The sequence below is a fragment of the Oncorhynchus gorbuscha genome, linkage group LG13 (assembly GCF_021184085.1).
Source record: "Oncorhynchus gorbuscha isolate QuinsamMale2020 ecotype Even-year linkage group LG13, OgorEven_v1.0, whole genome shotgun sequence".
Taxonomy (NCBI): Eukaryota; Metazoa; Chordata; class Actinopteri; order Salmoniformes; family Salmonidae; genus Oncorhynchus; species Oncorhynchus gorbuscha.
Window position 1 is genome coordinate 73996237 of NC_060185.1, and position 21819 is coordinate 74018055.

A 21819-nucleotide genomic window follows, 5' to 3' on the forward strand; every position below is an offset into this window, starting at 1 on the left:
TTTGACAGCCTTGAGCTTTACAGACATATTGGAAGAAATTAAATAAATAAAAGCAGTTTAAATGTGTATCTCAGGGATAAGGAAAAACAGTCAAATGTTTAATTAATTTGAGTCAGCCTTGAGTATGTACAGTAAAGTGATTATTACCAAACTGAATAAAACATGTCAATAAGCAAGTGTGGTGAATTGCCTGCACATACAGTACCAACCAAATTTTCACTATTTTCTACATTGTAGAATAATAGTGAAGACATCAAAACCACGAAATAACACATATGGAATTATGTAGTAACCAAAAAATTGTTAAACAAATCAAAATATATTTTAGATTTTAGATTCTTCAAAGTAGCCACGCTTTGCCTTGATGACAGCTTTGCACACTCTTGGCATTCTCTCCAGCTTCATGAGGAATTGCCACACCAGCCTTCACTTTGGCTCCCCCTCCTGTCCAGCTCAGGCATTCAGCGTCACCGCCTTCGAGCTGCTGCCAAACGCCCTTCACTCATCAACCCCAGACTTGTCTCGTCATCATTACACACACCTGGTTCCAATCCCCACTATCACTGTATATATACTCCCTATATATGCTCCCTCCGTCATTTGTCTGCTAAATGTTGCTTGTTTTCCTTAGAGGAATCTCTCCTACTATTTCCTGAGTACGTTATTATTTTGGACTTTGGCTTTTGTCCCACTTTTGTAATCGTAGTTCTCCTAGTACTCCTCTCTACACTTGTGACAGAATGACCGACTCGAGAACAGGAAGCAACAGGATATCCGACCTCTCCGCTATAGGAGTGAAGCTCCTATACCACGACTCGTGCCTGGAGCACCTCATGATTGCCATGGAAGAGGTGCTCTGGACCGTACGCCGGCTGCAGGCTACACCACCACCTTCTCAGCTCCCCGCAGTCGTTCCAGCCACCCCACCACCATCTACATTACCTAGTCAGATCAGCAAAGTCCACCTTCCCCTCCTGGAGCAGTTTGACGGCACCCCAGCTCACTGTAGGGGGTTTCTCCTGCAGTGTGACCTCCATCTTGCTTGTCATGCTGGGACAGCCTCAGAGAGGGACAAGGTGGCCTTGGTGATCTCTGTGCTGACATGCCGGGCTCTGGAGTGGACGTACGCCGTCTGGGAGAAGTGCAGTCCAGTGAGTGCTTAACCCAACTCTTCCGTGCCGTTTTCAACCACCCTACAGAGGGCCGAGAGGGAGCTGGGCATCTCCTCTGTCTATGCCAGGGGTCCATTACAGCATCTGAGTACGCTCTGGATTTACAGATGGTGGCTGCTTCCACTGGCTGGAACGACCAGGCCCTGTTGACAGTTTTCCGCAGCGAGCTACAGGCAGACGTCCAGACCAAGCTGGCCTGTCGTGATGACAACCTCACGCTGGACCAGCTCATCGCCATGGCCATACGCCTGGATAATCTCCTGTGTGCCTGTCGTCGCCCATCCCGGGGGTTCGGGTCTCTCCCAGGAACCTCCAGCAAGACTGAGCCCATGGAGGAGGGCCCGACGCACCTTCCCCCAGAGGAACGTCAACGCCGCCGTCGACAGGGTCTCTGCTCATACTGCGAGGAGTCGGAGAACCAGGCAAGAAAGCGCCTCAGTGGGGGTACTGTCACACCAGCCTTGGCTTTGGCTCCCACTCCTGACCAGTTCAGGCGTTCTAGATGCTGCGATCCTGCTGCTGGCAAACGTCCTTCACTCATCAACCCCGGACTTGTCTCGTCATCATTACACACACCTGGTTCCAATCCCCACTCTATCACTGTATATATGCTCCCTCTGTCATTTGGCTTTGTTGGTCATTGTAAATGTTGTTTTCCTGAGAGGAATCTCTCCTACTATGTCCTGAGTACTTTATTGTCCATCTCATGCCAAACCATCTCGACTGGGTTGAGGTCGGGTGATTGTGGAGGGCAGGTCATCTGATGCAGCACTCATCACTCTCCTTGGTCAAATATCCCTTACAGAGCCTGTAGGTGTGTTTTACGTCATTGTCCTGTTGAAAAACAAATGATAGTCCCACTAAGCACAAACCAGATTGGATGGTGTATCACGGCAGAATGCTGTGGTGCCATGCTGATTAAAGTGTGCCTTGAATTCTACATAAATCACAGACCGTGTCACCAGCAAAGCACCCTCACACCTCCTCCATGCTTCACAGTGGGAACCATACATGCAGAGGTCTGCCATTCACCTACTCTGTGTTTCACAAAGACACGGCGGTTGGAACCAAAAATATCAAATTTGGACTCATCAGACCAAAGGACAGATTTCCTCCGGTCTAATGTCCATTGCTCGTGCATCTTGGCCCAAGCAAGTATCTTCTCATTATTGGTGTCTTTTAGTAGTGGTTTATTTGTGGCATTTGACCATGAAATCCTGATTCACGCAGTTGTTTTTCTTTGATTATTTGAGCTGTTCTTACCATAATTTTAAAATGGTCTTTTACCAAATAGGGCTATCTTCTCTATACCACCCCTACCGTGTCACAACACAACTGATTGGCTCAAACACATTGAGAAGGAAAGAAATTCCACAAATTAACCTTTAACAAGGCACACCTGTTAATTGAAATGCATTCCAGGTGACTGCTTCATGAAGCTGGTTGAGATAATGCCAAGAGTGTGTAAAGCTGTCATCAAGGGAAATGGTGGTTACAAATGGTGGTTACTGCATAAAATACATTTTTGATTTGTTTAACACTTTTTTTGGTTAACTACATGTTATTTTGTAGTTTTGATGTCTTCACTATTATGTAGAAAGAAAATAGTACAAATGAAGAAAAACCCTGGAATGAGTAGGTGTGTCCAAACTTTTGACTGATACTTTATTTAGAACACTATATTACATTACACACACACACACACTATATTAACATCTACTATAAAGTATGCAGTGCTAAACACACACACAAAGCTCCCTACCCTTGGCCTGAATACCATCCCCTCACACACACAGGCCTGTCACGGCTGCTTTGTTAACAAGGGTGGGAGATTTGCTGTTGGGGGTTGGGGTCTTGTTTGGGGGAATCCTTAGCTTGCAAGCCCCCACAACACTCTCTGGCTAGTCATGTTCCTGGGCAGACCCCCTCCCTCCCCCTCCTCCCTGTGCCCACTTCCCTTCCTCGCATCCACCATCCCTCCTTTTTAGCACTGTCGGTACCAATGGAGGAAGAGAGGGAGATAAAAAATAGCAGATGGCGAAACACTGCAAGGGTATCTAGGCAGTATGCATTCCTCATCACTGCCAAGCCATGTATGAAATTGTGTGGAAGTGGGACTAAATGTCTTTGGGTGAATCTGTTTGTGTATGAATGCATGTGCACGTGCGTGCGTGTGAAATTATATGCCAGTGTTTTTTGTTAATCATAATTTATAAACAGAAGGAGCCAAACAAGCTCACAGTAAGCTTATTACTGTCTCCTGGCTGCTCTCCAGTCTGTGTTCCTATGCGCTAGCAAGTTGCCATAGCAACCATCCCCATATATTGTTCAATAGGAAAGACTAACAAACGTAATAGAATAGAATAGAAACAGCACCTCTGAACCCTCAGCCACTCCCTCTATACATCATCGCAAACATTTTAATGTGGAAAAATCACTATATTTAATAACCATTTTGCTTGCCCTAGGATGCTGTGAATTATATCAGTCTCAAATCCGTCCTAATATTTTCAAAAGTAATAATTTTCAATATTTCATATTATTTGTACAGTGGGATTTTTTTCTCTCCATTGAAATCTACTGTATTATTTGCTGAACCTGAAAACCCAGTAATTCCAATACAAATCACTGGGCAACCGAACAAGCCAAGAGAGTGTTGTTCTGTGCTAATGTTTGTTAATGTGTTAATGTAAGTGTTAATGTTTGTTCCCACCCAGTCGAGCTGAGAGAAATCAACAGAATCTGAAAGATTCAGGAGGTCAAATTTTCTTCAGTTCACTTTGACAACCCTGGAAACATGTCGAGGGTCCTTTGAATGAAGCCCTGGGAAGTGAATTTATATTTAGTTGTAGGAAAAAAAAACTTACAAAACCGCTGTGAGTTAAATCAAATCAAATCAAATTTTATTTATATAGCCCTTCGTACATCAGCTGATATCTCAAAGTGCTGTACAGAAACCCAGCCTAAAACCCCAAACAGCAAGCAATGCAGGTGTAGAAGCTAGATAGATATCTAGTGTGACTCACTTAATAAATGCTGCTTAGTAGTTTGCAAATTATTTGTCGATAGACATCACCTGCAGGCGAAAGAGTAAAAGACCACATGCACATCTTACAGCTTTGAGCAGATGCTGAATATCGTATAGCCTCAATGTTCATCAACAAAACATTAACATTTGCCAGTACATTATAGCATTTGACCCTTATGTTTATCTGAAACATTGCTGCAATTAAACACACTAAGCTATGAACAGGTAATGCATGGAATCAGGAAATCTATCCATTTTATTCAAGAAAATGGTACCACATACTGTATATATATCAGTATGCGGTCTCTCTCTTTTTCCAAATACTCTCCAGGAGATCTCTAGCCAGATAGATATGTGTCAGGCTTGAGGAACCTGCTAAACCACAGGCTTCTCAGACCACATTGAGGGCTGGGCACACAGCCAGAAACACTTATCTAGCTGTCATCCTTTTACACTCAGTTTACAGCTCTATTATACATTGAGCAGGGTATGGAGAAATTTAGAACCAACAGAGCAGCCCATTGGGAGTTAGAATTTTCCATCAGGGGAATCGGACAGCTCTGAATCTAGGTGGAGAGCAAACGGCAGCAGCAGACAGCTGTCTTTCTTTGAACTCCGCTGACGATTGTAAGAAAAAAAGGTATTTGTCACAAAACATTCCTGGATTTTGCAGGATGATAAGATACTCGTACAACAAACAATTTAAGTGGTTATGAGGATAACTCTTTATATGAAACTATGTATGTAATGCTGTCATATAGTGAAAAGCATCATTATGCAATGAAAACCGTTATGATGATGGAATGCCAGCAGTAAGCAGACATACAGTTGAAGTCGTAAGTTTACATACACTTAGGTTGGAGTCATTAAAACTAGCTTTTCAACCACTCCACAAATTTCTTGTTCACAAACTATGATTTTGGCAAGTCGGTTAGGACATCTACTTTGTGCATGACACAAATAAATTGGTTACAGACAGATTATTTCACTTATAATTCACTGTATCACAATTCCAGTGGGTCAGAAGTTTACATACACTAAGTTGACTGTGCCTTTAAACAGCTTGGAAAATCCGAGAAAATGTGGTCATGGTTTTAGAAGCTTCTGATAGGCTTGACATAATTTGAGTCAATTGGAGGTGTACCTGTGGATGTATTTCAAGGCCGACCTTCAAACTCAGTGCCTCTTTGCTTGACATTATGGGAAAATCTAAATAAATCAGCCAAGACCTCAGAAAATAAATTGTAGACCTCCTCAAGTCTGGTTCATCCTTGGGAGCAATTTCCAAACTCCTGAAGGTACCACGTTCATCTGTACAAACAATAGTACGAAAGGATAAACACCATGGGACCACACAGCCGCCATACTGCTCAGGAAGACCATGGTTTGACTACGGTTTACAACTGCACACGGGGACAAAGATCGCACTTATTGGAGAAACGTCCTCTGGTCTGATGAAACAAAAATATAACTTTTTGGTCATAATGACCATCGTTATGTTTGGAGGAAAAAGGGGGAGGCTTGCAAGCCGAAGAACACCATCCCAACCGTGAGGCACAGGAGTGGCAGCATCATGTTGTGGGGGTGCTTTGCTGCAGGAGGGACTGGTGCACTTCACAAAATGGATGGCATCATGAGGCTGGAAAATTATGTGGATATATTGAAGCATCATCTCAAGACATCAGTCAGGAAATTTAAATCTTGATCGCAAATGGTTCTTCCAAATGGACAATGACCCCAAGCATACTTCCAAAGATGTGGGAAACTGGCTTATGGACAACCAAGTCAAGGAATTGGAGTGGCCATCACAAAGCCCTAACCTCAATCCCAAATTCACCCAACCAACTGTTGGGAGCTTGTGGAAGGCTACCCGAAACGTTTGACCCAAGTTAAACAATTTAAAGACAAGGCTACCAAATACTAATTGAGTGTATGTAAACTTCTGACCCACTGGGAATGTGATGAAATAAATAAAACCTGAAATAAATCATTCTCTCTACTATTATTTTGACATTTGACATTCTTAAAATAAAGTGGGGATTCTAACTGACCTAAAACAGGCCATTTTTAATAGGATTAAATGTCAGGAATTGTGAAAAACAGAGTTTAAATGTATTTGGCCAAGATGTATGTAAACTTCCGACTTCAACTGTATTAGCTGACTTTACAAAGGTTTGAAATACAATTTCTAACAAGTGTATAATCAATATCTACAAAGATAATTCTCTTTGATAATAATCACATCCGTGTATATCCCGCCCAAGCAGACATCTCGACGGCCCTGAAAAAACTTCCTTGGACTTTATGTAAACTGGAAACCACATATACTAAGGCTGCTGGTGATTTTAACAAAGCTAATCTGAAAAAAAGGCTTCCTAAATTTGATCAGCATATCAAATGCGCGGGCTGGCAGCTTTCTGGATCATTGCTACTCTAACTTCCGCGACGCATACAAAGCCATCCATCGCCCTCCTTTCGGCAAATCTGACCACGACTCCATTTTGTTGATCCCAGCCTATAGACAGAAACTAAAACATTAAACACCTGTGCTCAGGTCTGTTCAATGCTGGTCCGACCAATCTGATTCCACGCTTAAAAATTGCTTCGATCACATGTACTGGGATATGTTCCGGATAGCCTCAGACAACAACATTGATACGCTGATTCGGTGAACGAGTTTATTAGCAAGTGCATCGGTGATGTTGTACCCACGGTGACTATTAAAACCTTCCCCAACCAGAAACCGTGGATTGATGACAGCCTTCACGGAAAACTGAAAGCGTGAACCACTGCTTTTCATCATGGCAAGGCGACCAGAAACAAGACCGAATACAAACAGTGTCGCTATGCCCTCCGCAAGGCAATCAAACAAGCTAAGCATCAGTATAAAGACAAAGTAGAGTCGCAATTCAACGCCTCAGACACGAGACGTATGTTTCAGGGTCTAAAGTCAATCTCGGACTACAAAAAGAAAACCAGCCCCATCGCGGACACCAACGTCTTGCTCCCAGACAAACGAAACAACTTCTTTGCTCGCTTTGAGGACAATACAGTGCCACTGACATGGCCCACTACCAAAACCTGCGGGCTCTCCTTCAGCGCAGCCAACGTGAATAAAACATTTAAACGTGTTAACCCTCACAAGGCTGCTAGCCCAGATGGCATCCCTAGCCACGTCCTCAGAGAATGCGCAGACCAGCTGGCTGGTGTGTTTACAGACATATTCAATCAATCCCTATCCCAGTCTGCTGTTCCCACATGCTTCAAGAGGGCCACCATTGTTCCCGTTCCTAAGAAAACTAAGGTAACTGAGCTAAACTATCCCGCCCCATAGCAGAGGGAGCACCCCACTATCCGCCCCATAGCACTCACTTCCGTCATTATGAAGTGCTTTGAGAGACTAGTCAAGGATCATATCATCTCCACCCTACCTGACACCCTATACCCACTCCAATTTGATTACCGCCCTAACCCATCTGGACAAGAGGAATACCTATGTAAGAATGCTGTTCATCGATTACAGCTCAGCATTTAACACCATAGTACCCTCCAAACTCATCATTAAGCTCGAGACCATGGGTCTCAACCCGTCCTTTGCAACTGGGTCCTGGACTTTCTTATGGGCCGCACCCAGGTGGTGAGGGTAGGAAACAACATCTCCACCACGCTGATCCTCAACACTGGGGCCCCACAAGGGTGCATTCTCAGCCCTCTCCTGTACACCCATGACTGAGTGGCCATGCACGCCTCCAACTCAATCATCAAGTTTGCAGACGACACTACAGTGGTAGGCTTGATTACCAACAACGACGAGACGGCCTACAGGGAGGAGGTGAGGGCCCTCGGAGTGTGGTGTCAGGAAAATAACCTCAACACTCAACATCAACAAAGGAGATGATCGTGGACTTAAAGGAATCAGCAGAGGGAGCACCCCACTATCCACATCGACGGGACAGTAGTGAAGGTGGAAAGTTTAAGTTCCTCAGCGCGCACATCACGGACAAAATGAAATGGTCCACCCACACAGACAGCGTGGTGAAGAAGGCGCAACAGCACCTCTTCAACCTCAGGAGGCTGAAGAAATTTGGCTTGTCACCGAAAACACTCACAAACCTTTACAGATGCACAATCGAGAGCATCCTATCGGGCTGTATCTTCGCCTGCACAACGCATCACCGGAGGAAAACTACCTGCCCTCCAGGACACCTACACCACCCGATGTCACAGGAAGGCCAAACCACCGAGCTACTGCCTGTTCACCCCGCTATCGTCCAGAAGGTGAGGTCAGTACAGGTGCATCAAAGCTGGGTCCGAGAAACTGAAAAACAGCTTCTATCTCAAGGCCATCAGACTGTTCAACAGCCATCACTAACATTGAGTGGCTGCTGCCAACACACTGACTCAAATCTCTAGCCACTTTAATAATTAAAAATGGGATGTAATAAATGTATCATTAGTCACTTTAAACAATGCCACTTTATATAATGTACATACACTACTCATATCTTACGTATATACTATACTCTATACCATCTACTGCATCTTGCATATGCCGCACGGCCATCGCTCATCCATATATTTATATGTACATATTCTTATTCATTCCTTTACACTTGTGTGTATAAGGTCGTTGTTGTTAAATTGTTAGATTACTTGTTAAATATTATTACTTGGTCAGAACTAGAAGCACAAGCATTTCATCTGCTAACATCTGCTAACCATGTGTATCTCAAATCAAATCAAAAGTTGATTTGTCACGTGCGCCGAATACAACATGTGTAGTAGACCTTACAGTGAAATGCTTACTTACAGGCTCTAACCAATAGTGCAATGTGACCAATACAATTTGATTTGATTAGATATACTGTACCCAGACACCAGACCTGACAGTTAAAAGATCAGATCAGCTTATGATCTTTTCCAATCAGTTGTGTAAAGAAAATACCTTCCTGATAATTGGAAGCATGGTTATGTTGCAGGCCATGTGCTGTGTGTTTGGGATCCTTTATCTAAATGCTGCTTTCATTGTATTATAAAGGTGACATTACTGTGTCTTATCACAGGTGCAAGGAAAAGAGGAAATGATCTGCACATCATTGTAAAGTTCTCAGAGGTGGAATTATATGAGCTGTGCAAACAAAGAACACAATATCTGGACCTTACGGTTTTCATCTGGTGTATGATGCACAATATCTAAATGCTGGTGAAATAAGACATTAGGGATCTTTCATCACACAAAAGCTATTGCATTTCCCATCCTTCATTAGCTGAAACTGAGCCAGTGTAATATGGCAGAGAGGTGGTAATTAACCATGTCCGATACCTGAAGACTTGTGTTAACTCCCAAAGGATCCTAGGGTTTAGCTCAGCTGGCTAAGATAGTTTTGTGATGTGCAGATGACCTGGGTTCAAACCCAGTCAGTCACAACAATCTAGTCATTATTAACGTGATGTTGAGATGGATGCACCAAGCATATTACCTAACACTGTATACAGGACCCTACCTGAAATGAGGGAATTTACAGGCAGAAGAGATGAGCAGACAATATATTGTCCATTGTTAGTCACTGCTGTAAAGGAAATAACTGTAATGTTAACAGACATTTGTGAAAAGCACATATCTGTAATACAGAATGCATTTATCAAAACGACCGTTGATCGTGCTTTGGTTTTCAACCTGCCTCACCCATGATTATAAACCAGACACAGCACCGCCACCTACTGGTAACCCCGTGAAATTGTAGTTTTAGAGCAACTACTAATGGTTGAAGTAATGTAACGAATGGACTAGTGAATAACTAGTAACAACACCCCTAAGGTAATATCTTGCAAGATAGTCATTGAGAACTGCTGTACTTGTATTCGTTCATAGAGGTACTTCTATTAGAGGAATAAAGGTACTTTTATTAGAGGACTATAGGTATAGAGGTACTTTTATTAGAGGAATAGAGGTACTTTTATTAGAGGAATAGAGATATAGAGGAACTTTTATTAGAGAAATAAAGGTATAGAGGTACTTATATTACAGAAATAGAGGGATAAAGGTACTTTTATTAGAGGAATAGAGATATAGAGGAACTTTTATTAGAGAAATAAAGGTATAGAGGTACTTTTATTAGAGGAATAAAGGTATAGAGGTACTTTTATTAGAGGAATAGAGGTATAGAGGTACTTATATTACAGAAATAGAGGGATAAAGGTACTTTTATTAGAGGAATAGAGATTTAGAGGAACTTTTATTAGAGAAATAAAGGTATAGAGGTACTTTTATTAGAGGAATAAAGGTATAGAGGTACTTTTATTAGAGGAATAGAGGTATAGAGGTACTTATATTACAGAAATAGAGGGATAAAGGTACTTTTATTAGAGGAATAGAGATATAGAGGTACTTTTATTAGAGGAATAAATGTATAGAGGTACTTTTATTAGAGGAATAAAGGTATAGAGGTATTTTTAATTAGAGGAATAGAGGTATAGAGGTACTTATATTACAGAAATAGAGGGATAAAGGTACTTTTATTAGAGGTATCGTATCAGAGGCATCTCTCACAAATACACACCAAACGGCTGAATATCCTGGCCTTTTAAATTGCAATCAGCGAGCGTCTGTCCGTCTGACGCACCTCAATCTCCTTGAAATGGACACTGGCTTTACTCCTGATGGATGGTTCACATGACTCTATAGAAGGGAGGAAAAAGTAAGTGATGAGAAATAAGAGAGACTACAGTGTAGACGCTGTAAAACTGGTGGTGGTGAAAAAACTATGTGAATGACTTACTTGCGGTTCCACTTTGTACTGAGGCGTTGCTATCGGAGCTGTCATCTCCGTGGTGAGAAGATGGGGGCAGTCTCACGGCCAGTTCTCCCAAGGTGGGCTTCACGTTGAAGCGCTCTGCCAGAGACAAATGCAGGTTTTTTTAAATCCCAATTCAATTACATTATTTGTATTTGAATAACAGTAGCATTGAATCACAATCACATGATAGTCCTGTCGAATCCTAACCCTAATGTTACCAGCCTCATGGTCTATCCAAGAACCCCACTCTATCCCGATTGTTGGTGCACTCACTGGGGTTCTGGACTCTCTCGGCCGCCCTCTGCTCCAGGTGCATGTGGATGATGGCCTGCACCTTCCTCTGATTGGTGGAGATGTTGGGCTCGGCTATGACCTCGGTCAGCCGCAGGTTGTTCTTGATGGCCTTGGAGGCTGTGGCCCGAGCTAGCATGGGCAGCTGGTCCTGGTAGTCCCTGTCTGTGAAGTCAATCTCCCTGCCCTGGATCCCTTTGATCCTGGACAGTTATACAGTATATAAGTTTTATCAGCTACAGTGCCCTCCATAATTATTGGGACAGTGAAGCATTTCTTATTCTTTTGGGTTTTATACTAAGAAAGTTTGGTTTTGAAATAAAACAATGACAATGAGGTTAAAGTGCAGACCGGCAGCTTTAAGTTGAAGGTATTTTCATCCATATAGTGTGAACAGTTTAGAAATTGCAGCGCTTTTTGGACATAGTCCCCCCATTTCACTTATGTGTGTATTAAAGGAGTAAAAAGTTAAGTATTTGGTCCCATATTCATAACACACAAGGAACTTTATTCATTACATCAAGCTTCTGACTCCACCGACTTCTTAGATGCATTTGCTGTTTGTTTTGGTTGTGTTTCAGATTAGTTTGTGCCCAATAGAAATTATTGGTAAATAATGTAGTGTCATTTTGGAGTCACTTTTATTGTAAATAAGAATAGATTATGTTCCTTAACACATCTACATTAATGGAGATGCTACCATGATTATGGATAATCCTGAATGAATCATGAATAATGATGAGTGAAAAAGTTACAGATGCACACATTTTTTTGGGGGGTATGATATTTGTGCTTCTATGGAAAAATATGAGGAACTGGATCTGGAAAGCAGTAAAAGAAAGCCTGGTTAAACCAGACTGACCACAATGCTCACCAGTGAAACTATTGTAAGTGCAGCAGACAGTCTAGATTCACAAAGCTAAGGAAGAGAATCACTTGTTGATCAGTTAGCGTCTATGCACTGTATTTATTTTAGCCAGGATAGTCGGCTCAGTAACAATTGGAAAACAGACAACCCATTGTCTCACTCTCTTGATAAAGCCTATTGTAATCCTAATGTATTGATGAAAAGGAGAGGATTTGAATTGGTTGAGCATGCTAGGGCTCCCGAGTGGCGCAGCGGTCTAAGGCACTGCATCTCAGTGCTAGAGGCGTCACTACAGACCCTGGTTCGATTCCAGGCTGTATCATAACAGGCCATGATTTGGAGTCCCATAGGGTGGTGCACAATTGGCCCAGCTTCATCCGGGTTAGGGTTTGGCCATCATTATAAATAAATGTTTTTAACTGACTTGCCTAGTTAAATAAAGGTTAAATAAATGTCCCACCTCCTGTTAGTTAAGATGGTGTAAATCTCTTGCACTAGAAGCTCCGCTGCTCCTGGCTTGCAGTGGATGGTCCCATCCAGAACGTCCTTTTGCAGATGGATGTTCTGTTTCACTAGAAACTGATAAGAAAGTAGAAATGGATTCTCCATTATTCAACATGACAAACAAAAGAAAAGACAGGATGTCAGTAGTATAGAAAGACAGCCTTCTCACAGCAAAAACATTGACTTTGCAAGTGGACATAGGATTATACCCACCAGTTTATTTGTACTCATACACCTACTATTTTGTTACTGTCCGTTAGTCTGGGTTCAAGTCTGTTTAGCTAAGGAGTGTAATGTGATAACTGAACAGAAGAGATGACAGAGGCTACCTGGCCATACCCTCCAACTCTTACCCTCTCTATTTGTGCCCAGTTGCCCTGTTTGGTTGGAAGTGATGTCCCATTGTTGTAGGAGTGCATGGGGAAGTCTTCATGATAATACCAGGAGAACATCTCTGCCACAAGGTAGCCATTGGAGAAATCCCTGGTGAAGGGAAAATGTGACTCCATAACATAGGGGAGAGTGGGATAAGTTGAGCCATTTTTATATTCATTACACTGCATTCAGAAAGAATTCAGACTACTTCCTTTTCCCCCCACATTATTTACGCTACAGCCTTATTCTAAAATTGATTAAATTAATGTTTTTCCTTATCAATCTACACACAATACCCCATAATATCAAAGCAAAAACAGGTTTTTAGATTTATATTTTTAATTATTTTACAGAAATACCTTATTTACATAAGTAGTCAGACCCTTTGCTATGAGATACGAAATTGAGCTCCAGTTTATCCTGTTTCCATTTATCATCCTTGAGATGTTTCTACAATTTGATTGGAGTCCGCCTGTGATAAATTCATTTGATATGACATGATTTGGAAAGGCACACCTGTCTACATAAGGTCCCACAGTTGACAATGCATGTCAGAGCAAAAACTCTGCCATGAGGTCCAAGAAATTGTCCATAGATCTGGGTAAGGGTACAAAAACATTTCTGCAGCACTGAAGGTCACCAAGAACACAGTGGCCTCCACCATTCTTAAATGGAAGAAGTTTGGAACCACTAAGACTCTTCTTTGAGCTGGCTGCCCGGCCAAACTGAGCAATCGGGGGAGAAGGGCCTTGGTCAGGGAGGTGATCAAGAACCCGATGGTTACTGACAGAGCTCCAGAGTTCCTCTGTGGAGATGGGAGAACCTTATGAAGGACAACCATCTCTGCAGCACTCCACCAATCAGGTCTTTATGGTAGAGTGGCCAGACGGAAGCCACTCTTCAGTAAAAGGCACATGACAGCCCGCTTGGAGTTTGCCTAAAGGCACCTAAAGACTCTCAGACCATGAGAAACAAGATTCTCTGGTCTGATGAAACCAAGAATGAACTATTTTGCCTCAATACCAAGCATCACATCTAGAGGAAACGTGGCACCATCCCTATGGTGAAGCATGGTGGTGGCAGCATCATGCTGTGGGGCTGTTTTTCAGCGGCAGGAACTGGGAGACAAGTCAGGATCGAGGAATGATGAACGGGACAAAGTACAGAGAGAGCCTTGTGAAAACCTACCCCAGAGCGCTCAGGACCTCAGACTGGGGTGAAGGTTCACCTTCCAACAGGACAACAACCCAAAGCACACAGCCAAGACAACGCAGGACTGGCTTCGGGACAAGTCTCTTAATGTCTTTGAGTGGCCCAGCCAGAGCCCGGACTTGAACCCAAATGAACATCTCTGGAGAGACCTGAAAATATCTGTGCAGTGACACTCTCCACCAAACCTGACAGAGCTTGAGAGGATCTGCGGAGAAGAATGGGAGAAACTCCCCAAATACAGGTGTGCCAAGCTGGTAGCGTCATACCCAAGAAGACTCAAGGCTGTAATCGCTGCCAAAGGTGCTTCAACCAAGTACTGAGTAAAGGGTCTGAATACTTATGTAAATGGCGCTAAAAAAAGATATACATACTGTAACTGTAGATTGATGAGATTCTTTTTTGTAATCCATTGTAGAATCAGGCTAACATAATATGTGGAAAAAGTCAAGGGGTCTAAATACTTTCTGAATGCACTGTATATTCATTATGGAAATAATCAGAATTCCTGTAAACATTACAGTTTTGAAAGCATTGCTTATCCAAAAAAAAAACGGTGTCTTGGCACAACTTATCCTGGGTATGGGGTATGTTGAGCCCCTGTACAGGGTAAATTAAGCTGCCTACAAATTTCTGTACTGAATGGAATATTACCACTATAGTTACCTTTTTGAAACCATGTCTATTTTTATTCCCCAAACACAATAACAATCGCTTTTTTGTCTTTTGATAATTTAAAGCATCTTTTAACACATGCTTTTTTTTTTTTACCTCATGCCTTGCTATATGCCTGGGAAGAAAACACTTCAATTTGTTCAACTTCACATTTGGATAAATTTACAACATAGCCATTGGCTCAACTTACCTCAATGCAAACATGTTGTTGACTATAGCCAACACAACTACAAGATGCACTTTCAAGCTAGGTGTAGAACGTCATATTAAAGCTTATAGAGACCCCAATAGAACAATCTTAAAAGGATCTACTTTGGTTTAGATACAAGCATCATTAAACCTCTAACCTAATTTAAAATATATAAATTTGTTTACCTAACTTGCTTACCACTTTTTCCATGTGGTTTATTCCTTCACAGACTACATGAAAATTGACACTTCCTCAATATTTGGTCAAATTATATATCTTGTGTATTGTTTCCTTGAAACAAAGGTAGCTCAATTTACCCGACTGTCCCCTTAAGGTTACTTGGTTAGATAGACCAACTCTCAAGTTATATTTCACATAGAAACGCTTTGCAATTTGCTAATGTACACTCACCTGCGCATATTCTTTGGAGAAAATGACAAATCCAGGCTTTGGAGCCACTTCAGAACTTCTCGTGGCAGTCCTGTCTTTTTGGGAGGCTGTGCGTAAGCCATTGTCAGCTGTAATGTTAATTCAGCTAGCGTCTATGAACCAGTCACACACGCTTACAAAATGATAAGATACGTTACTATTGGTCTAACTTTTCTGGTTCAGTATTTCGTTAAATTGTTGCTATATAATACTGTGTCTTATAGAACATTTGTGGCAAACGAACTAGCTAAGCTAACGAGCTTACTAGCTCATATGGCACATTTGACATGTTTATCAACAGTTCCATAGCAACGGCCTTACTACTTCTTCTTTCTCCTGGAAAGGTGAACGTATCGCGGGAAGGTACATTGTTGCCACCCACTGGAAATAGAAAATGTTGCGCACACTGAAGAGAGCTGCTTGCCTTTGAAAGACTTGCAAAAACGTGGAATTCAAAACGTTTTAATAAAATAATAGCAAGCAGCTCAGACAATAAGATCACAGATAAAACACATCAAGCAAGCAAGTTTATATCTATATTTTTTTGAGGATATGAATGTAGGAGTAGTGTTCTCAATGATAATGGTAAAGATTTTGGTGAATTTCAAGATTTGCAGATGCACAGGTCTAATCTAAAATATATAACGTGATAAACCATGTTAATATAACAATCCAAATTAAATGTATTTTCCATAATATGAAAGCACTTTAAATTGTGTTATTGTATGAGCATATGAGCCAGCCACAGATTAATTTATAAACCTGTTGCAAAATATTGATGAGGAACACATTTTCTAAGTGCCTTTAAACAGTCCAGCTCTGGATTTAAATGAAACTCTCCCTTGAAAATGTTCATAGCAAACCATGATTGCTGGTCATTGCTCCAACCCCAAATTTGAGCAGTTTCTTGTGAACCATCCTAAAATCTGCTATAGGCTAAATCAAGTATGTATTTCATTGCTTCAAGTGCAAGTAGTGCTCCTTCTATCCTTGCAGGCTGTTGAGTTCACATGAATGACTGATACCAGGAAGATGCCACCACCACCACCACCACAGCCTTTGAGATTGTGACGTTCTAAGCTCATCATATGTACTGGAGGTAGTTCCTGAGGGGGTTGGGAAGGGGAAGATGGTTGATGAGGTGAAACCTGTCACGGCCCACACGGTCACGGATACGCTGTCGACACAGCTGACTCAATGGTTGGGGCGTGGCTGCAGAAAGGTGGAAGGGAGAAGGGAAAACATATCATGCTATTCAACCAAATCCACTACAGCCCAGCTAGTTTGCTATTGCTTGAACACGTGATATTCTATTCCAGACAATGATGGTTTAGTTTTAAACATATAATGGACAGCTAGTTTGATTTGGGTGATTAACCAATAACACTACGATACTTTGGCTATAGGAATTCACTGATTTCTAAGGATGACTGTGAATAGGCCTATAGAACTTACCCTCATAGACCAGTAGAAACCCCTCTGTCAGGCTGCTGGGGGGAGCAGCCTCCACAGGTCTCTGGAACTCAATGTTCCTGGCATGTATATCTGCCCCAAAGTCCAACAACAGCTTAACAATGGCAGTGCAGTCCTTCTCAGCGGCAGCGTGTAAGGGAGACTCCATATATCTACCTTTCTGTACATTTGCTCCTGTGTGGAGGCGTAAACCAAGGTATGGATATAACACACATTTAATAGTCCTATGTCATTCAGTTACAGGAAAGAAGTACTTTATCAATGTCATAACATGATGGATTTGGACTTTTATCCAGGTGGGTTAAACATATTAGTGGTGTAGAAATGGGAAGATGCTCTGAGCTACTACAGCATTAGTGGTGGATGTGGCCATAGTGAGAGTGCTATACATGTACAATACATTTCACCACTTGGGGAGACAGTAATAATCTTACCACTAGTTCTCCTCCTCTCATCATACCTGGCTATGGTGATTTGTCAGAGCAGATGTGCACGTGCCTCACCTTCCCTCAGCAGCCTCTGGACACACTCTATCTCCTGAGAGACACAGGAGGTGTAGAGGGGCGTTCCCAGGTGAGGAATGTCAAAGTCCACGTCTGCTCCCCATCTGATTAGAGTCTCCACACACCCACTACTGCCTACCGACCGTAGGCACATACATGGAAGTCATTACTGTCAGCTTTCCAATTATTACGTTTGGTGTTTTAGCAAATTACTTCTGTACCCGGAATATGAGGATTCCTCTAAGCACCATGGGACATACACAAAACAATTAAAGTCAGAGTATCTCAAAAACTGTACTCTGATTTGTGATATTTTGATTCAGATTTTTAAGTTTTATGTATTTGCCTCAATCCCAAGTTAGCATACAGCCCAAATGGTCAGTGAAGTACACTTGAAGGTTCATACCAATGATGTAAATAAACCATGGATTGCTGATGCTAAGTATTAGCCAATGAAAGGCTTTAAAGCCACCGGCCGCCATATTGGTACACCTCATAGGAATAAATGGAATTCAACAGTATTTCAATTAAATGTTTCAAGGACAAGATAACATTAAAATGTTTATATGTATATATATATATATATATATATATATAAAAAAAAATAAAAAGATACAATATATGTTTAGCTCACATAATATAATTTAAAAGTATGCATTAAGTGTCTTTAATAGAATAAACTAATTTAGACATGAATAAATGCATTTCTATAGCTTGCAAAATATTTTTTACAATAGAGGAATATTACCAAGGTGACTGTGCGGTGGCTTCAATACAGCAGCCCTTGTCATTCATCCAGGGTTTATACAAATCATTGGGTTCATACTAGATTCATTAAGATAAGGATGTTGTAGTGATAAGGGTACTGAGCATACCTTTACTGCTGGCTTGGTGAATGGGCGAGGGCTGAAATACCAGAGCCTGGGGTTTTGCCCCGTTCTCCAGGAGGACCTCTGCACATGATACACTGCCCACTGAGCACGCGTTGAAAAGAGGAGTCACCCCATCAATGGTGGTGACGTTCACCTGCACAGAGTCTCATGTTAACTCTGACCGCTCAGCTGAATAACGCAGCACCATTTTGGGGCAGAGAAAAAAATAACAAATAACAGAGAACAAGATGTATTTTACAAAAGCTTTATTAAGCTATTTATTAAATGTATTATTTAGTACAAATTATTACTGTTTCATGTTTTTTAAAAAGAAGGTTATCTTGATTATTAACGGATCTTCTCCATTGACTCACATTGGCTCCTGCAGCGATCAGAGCTCTGGCACATGCTACATGGTCTCCAAGGCAGGCCTCGTGCAGAGGACTCACATGGTCTATAGTGACTACATTTACATTGTGGCCCTGTGGGAGCAGCAGAACACAACCGTAGTACATTGCAGAAGGTAAGCAGTGGGTGCACACTGAATTGGATTACCTTTGGCTCACCTGTAAAATGAGATTCCTCAGAGCTAAGAGACGACCTTGGCATGCAGCATCATGTAAGGGTGAGCGGTCTGCCCAGGACCCTGCAGCAAACACAAATGCTTGTCACATACCACAGCTCACCGTCTCACAGTTTTGAAGAATGATTCCATTTCACAGGGCACACACACCTGTGTCAATATCCAGAATAGCACCAGATGCATTCCAGACTGCATCATCATTGTTACCTTTCTCCATATCACTGATCTATGACACTTCTATTCTATTTCACTTCATATAAGGTAGAGTACTAAGGATCCATGTTGTCCAATTGAGGGTGAGCCAATATGTCTCCATTGGCAATAACCGTCAAATCTATTTTCCCTTGAACTAGCCTAACCTACTTGATGTATTAATGGAAGACCAAGCCACTGTAAATCAGAAACAAAACATGTTCTGGGAAAACTAGTGTAAACTACATATAGCTACATCACTGACCTTTAATCACAGACAACAAGATTTGATTTTGTGTTGCTGTTTGCTGCATTGGTGCTCCCTTTCCATGCGCCAAGCATGTTGGCACACTGTCTGTCACTGACACTGGGAAGCTTAAGTGCTGTTTTGGTCTGCAGGTCTGCCTACAGACCACAGTCACTCAGGAATGAAAACTAGGGCAAGGGGGGTGGGCCATTCTATTAATAGTTTAGGGTAGAAATGAGCCTGACCGGACAGTTATTATGTTTCAGCTACTTTGCATGTTCAGGTCAACAAAGTGAGTATTTGCATTTTTCACAGTAGCCAAATTATAAATAATCATTATTGTGATAATATTTTTTTTTGTTGTGACAATATACTAATACAGTAGAGAGATATGGGTACTCACTGTGTCCTTGACCAAAATCAGAGCCAGTACGGTGAGAACAGAGCCAGTACGGTGAGGTAAATGTTCACGGTGAGGTAAACATTGGAATAATGGAGCAACGTGAAAGGATGCGCTGTCATATTGCCCCCTCTTTTGAACAGGCTCTGCTATACAGAGGGGATCATATGCCACTCTCAAGTGGTCCTCACTGAACTTCTGTGCCTGTGTTAAAATAGTTTAATTCTCATTGTGGTGTAGTGGAGTGTCATTTCAATGATGGAAGTTTCAGCACAGTCAATATCATCATGTAATCAGTGTCCACTACTGGTTCCAAGGCATGTTAGGTGCTAAATTCAACTAGTAAATCTGAGCATTGTCCAGAATCAAGTTACAAGGAAGGAAATGAGATACTTAGTCAGTTACACCATTGAATGCATTCAACCCAACCCCTGTGGTTGCACTTTTAATCCAGGAACAAGGAAAATGCCAACAATAAAGTGAAGCTTCCAACTGAATATGAATAAGACAAAGTGCCCATTTCAGCATCTCTGACCTATTAAAGCATTATTGATACAAAGGAGTGAGAGTTGGTTAAAGGCATGGCAGGGTAATATCATAAATGTTGAAGATTAAATGCAGCAGAGAACAGTATAGTTCCATTATTCGTTGGGAAGGTCGGAGATTTTGCCAGTATTTCATTCCATTCTCTTTAGTTATTTTCAGCCTGGCTGAATCAGCCATGTAGTCCAACAACAATCAACAAATTGCCATTAAACATGACCGTATCATGTTTTGATTTACCTTGTTTTCTGCAATGTTTGTTTGGACATGACTCTTTATCCAAATAGCTTTCCTAGTATTAGCCCGGCTGCCATCGTTTGTCATCAATCGACATAAGGAAAAAATAGCGCCATCTGGCGGTAGTAGAGCAATCCTAGTATTTGAATTCACACGTATTCCCAGGGGCTCAAGGGTGGGCAAACATTTCTTGGATGTGGAAGGTTCGAACAAAAGACAGTACAACAAACTATGTGTTCAAACGTTCAAGCTTTAACCAAGCCAATTTAAACTTTATATGGAATAATAAACATAATTATTTAAGAAAAGTAGATATTGTAAAGTCTACTGAGGAAGGTGGACTGAATGCATTGGACTGTTATCCAATTAATTGATACACCATCCACAGTGTAATTCATATCTTCACCATGGTCAAAGGGATATTAAATATCTGCTTCTTTTTCTTACCCATCTACCAATAGATTCCTTTCTTTGCGAGGCATTGGAAAAACTCCCTGGTCTTTGTGATTGAATCTGTGTTTGAAATTCACTGCTCGACTGAGGGACCTTACAGATAATTGTATGTGTGGGGAAAAGAGATAAGCTAGTCGTTCCCAAATCATGTTAATCACTATCATTGAACACATAGTGAGTCCATGCAACTTATTATGTGACTTGATAATCACATTTTCACTCCTACTTATTGACTCAAGACATTTCAGCTTTTCATTTTGAAATCATTTGTAAACATGTCCACTTTGACATGGGGTTTTGTGTGTAGGCCGGTGACCCCAAAATATATCAATTTAATCCAAATGTGAAAAAAGAAAAGGGGTGGGTTCTTTCTGAAGGCACTGCATCTGGTCTATCAACATTTAATGGATGATAATGGCAATGTTCTATTGTATAACAATTTCATTCAAGGTGTTATCTTGTTTGCACCAATAGGCAATACTCCACAGTAGTTAAGGCAAATCCACAAGCAATGCTTTTTTTTATCAAATGAATGTTGACATATTCTACTGCAGTACCACAGATGTTTTCATTGGTTATATATGGCTGTCAATTCTTAGATTTACAAAAAAAATGCAATAATAAATTCTAAATGCATTATATTACTTACGTGTTTCCTTTCACCTTTGAAAAGGAAATATTTGTTAAAAGATTTCATTAGGATTTGTATAGTCATAACAAGAACCAGATACCTTTATTTTCCTTTATTACCATAAGAAGTTAATGAAAACCTTTATGG

The 21819-nt window shown here is 41.4% G+C and overlaps 2 protein-coding genes across 4 annotated transcripts; both read right to left on the minus strand.

Annotated features, from left to right (window-relative positions):
• Nucleotides 1-4053: 4053 nt before the first annotated feature.
• On the minus strand, nucleotides 4054-15856 carry spata4 (spermatogenesis associated 4). Of its 2 annotated transcripts, XM_046296620.1 has the most exons (7): nucleotides 15521-15856; nucleotides 13014-13143; nucleotides 12617-12735; nucleotides 11271-11491; nucleotides 10980-11093; nucleotides 10761-10879; nucleotides 4054-4818 (listed from the first exon to the last, which is right to left on the minus strand). In XM_046296620.1, the coding sequence occupies exons 1-6, from the start codon at nucleotides 15619-15621 to the stop codon at nucleotides 10785-10787; spliced, it is 780 nt and encodes a 259-aa protein (XP_046152576.1). In that variant the 5' UTR covers nucleotides 15622-15856; the 3' UTR covers nucleotides 4054-4818; nucleotides 10761-10784. The 2 variants fall into 2 exon arrangements, with proteins under 2 accessions (XP_046152576.1, XP_046152575.1); XM_046296619.1 differs by lacking the exon at nucleotides 4054-4818 and having other exon boundaries at nucleotides 9078-10879.
• Nucleotides 15857-15984: 128 nt separating this feature from the next.
• On the minus strand, nucleotides 15985-19546 carry asb5a (ankyrin repeat and SOCS box containing 5a). 2 transcript variants are annotated; one of them, XM_046296623.1, is made up of 7 exons: nucleotides 19427-19546; nucleotides 18953-19032; nucleotides 18761-18868; nucleotides 18390-18540; nucleotides 17515-17649; nucleotides 16994-17185; nucleotides 15985-16750 (listed from the first exon to the last, which is right to left on the minus strand). In XM_046296623.1, exons 1-7 carry the CDS (start codon nucleotides 19473-19475, stop codon nucleotides 16623-16625), a joined length of 843 nt encoding a protein of 280 aa, XP_046152579.1. In that variant the 5' UTR covers nucleotides 19476-19546; the 3' UTR covers nucleotides 15985-16622. The 2 variants fall into 2 exon arrangements, with proteins under 2 accessions (XP_046152579.1, XP_046152577.1); XM_046296621.1 differs by lacking the exon at nucleotides 19427-19546 and adding an exon at nucleotides 19120-19408.
• Nucleotides 19547-21819: the final 2273 nt, after the last annotated feature.

Coding starts and splice junctions, on each gene's coding strand:
- asb5a (XM_046296621.1), bottom strand. CDS start 19,186: ATGGAGAAAGGTAACAATGATGATGCAGTCTGGAATGCATCTGGTGCT. Junction 18,869..18,952: donor TGAGGAATCTCATTTTACAG/GTGAGCCAAAGG, acceptor CTGCTCCCACAG/GGCCACAATGTAAATGTAGT. Junction 18,541..18,760: donor TGATCGCTGCAGGAGCCAAT/GTGAGTCAATGG, acceptor GACTCTGTGCAG/GTGAACGTCACCACCATTGA.
- spata4 (XM_046296620.1), bottom strand. CDS start 15,621: ATGGCTTACGCACAGCCTCCCAAAAAGACAGGACTGCCACGAGAAGTT. Junction 12,736..13,013: donor ACTGGGCACAAATAGAGAGG/GTAAGAGTTGGA, acceptor CTTTCTTATCAG/TTTCTAGTGAAACAGAACAT. Junction 11,492..12,616: donor ACCATCTTAACTAACAGGAG/GTGGGACATTTA, acceptor ATAACTGTCCAG/GATCAAAGGGATCCAGGGCA.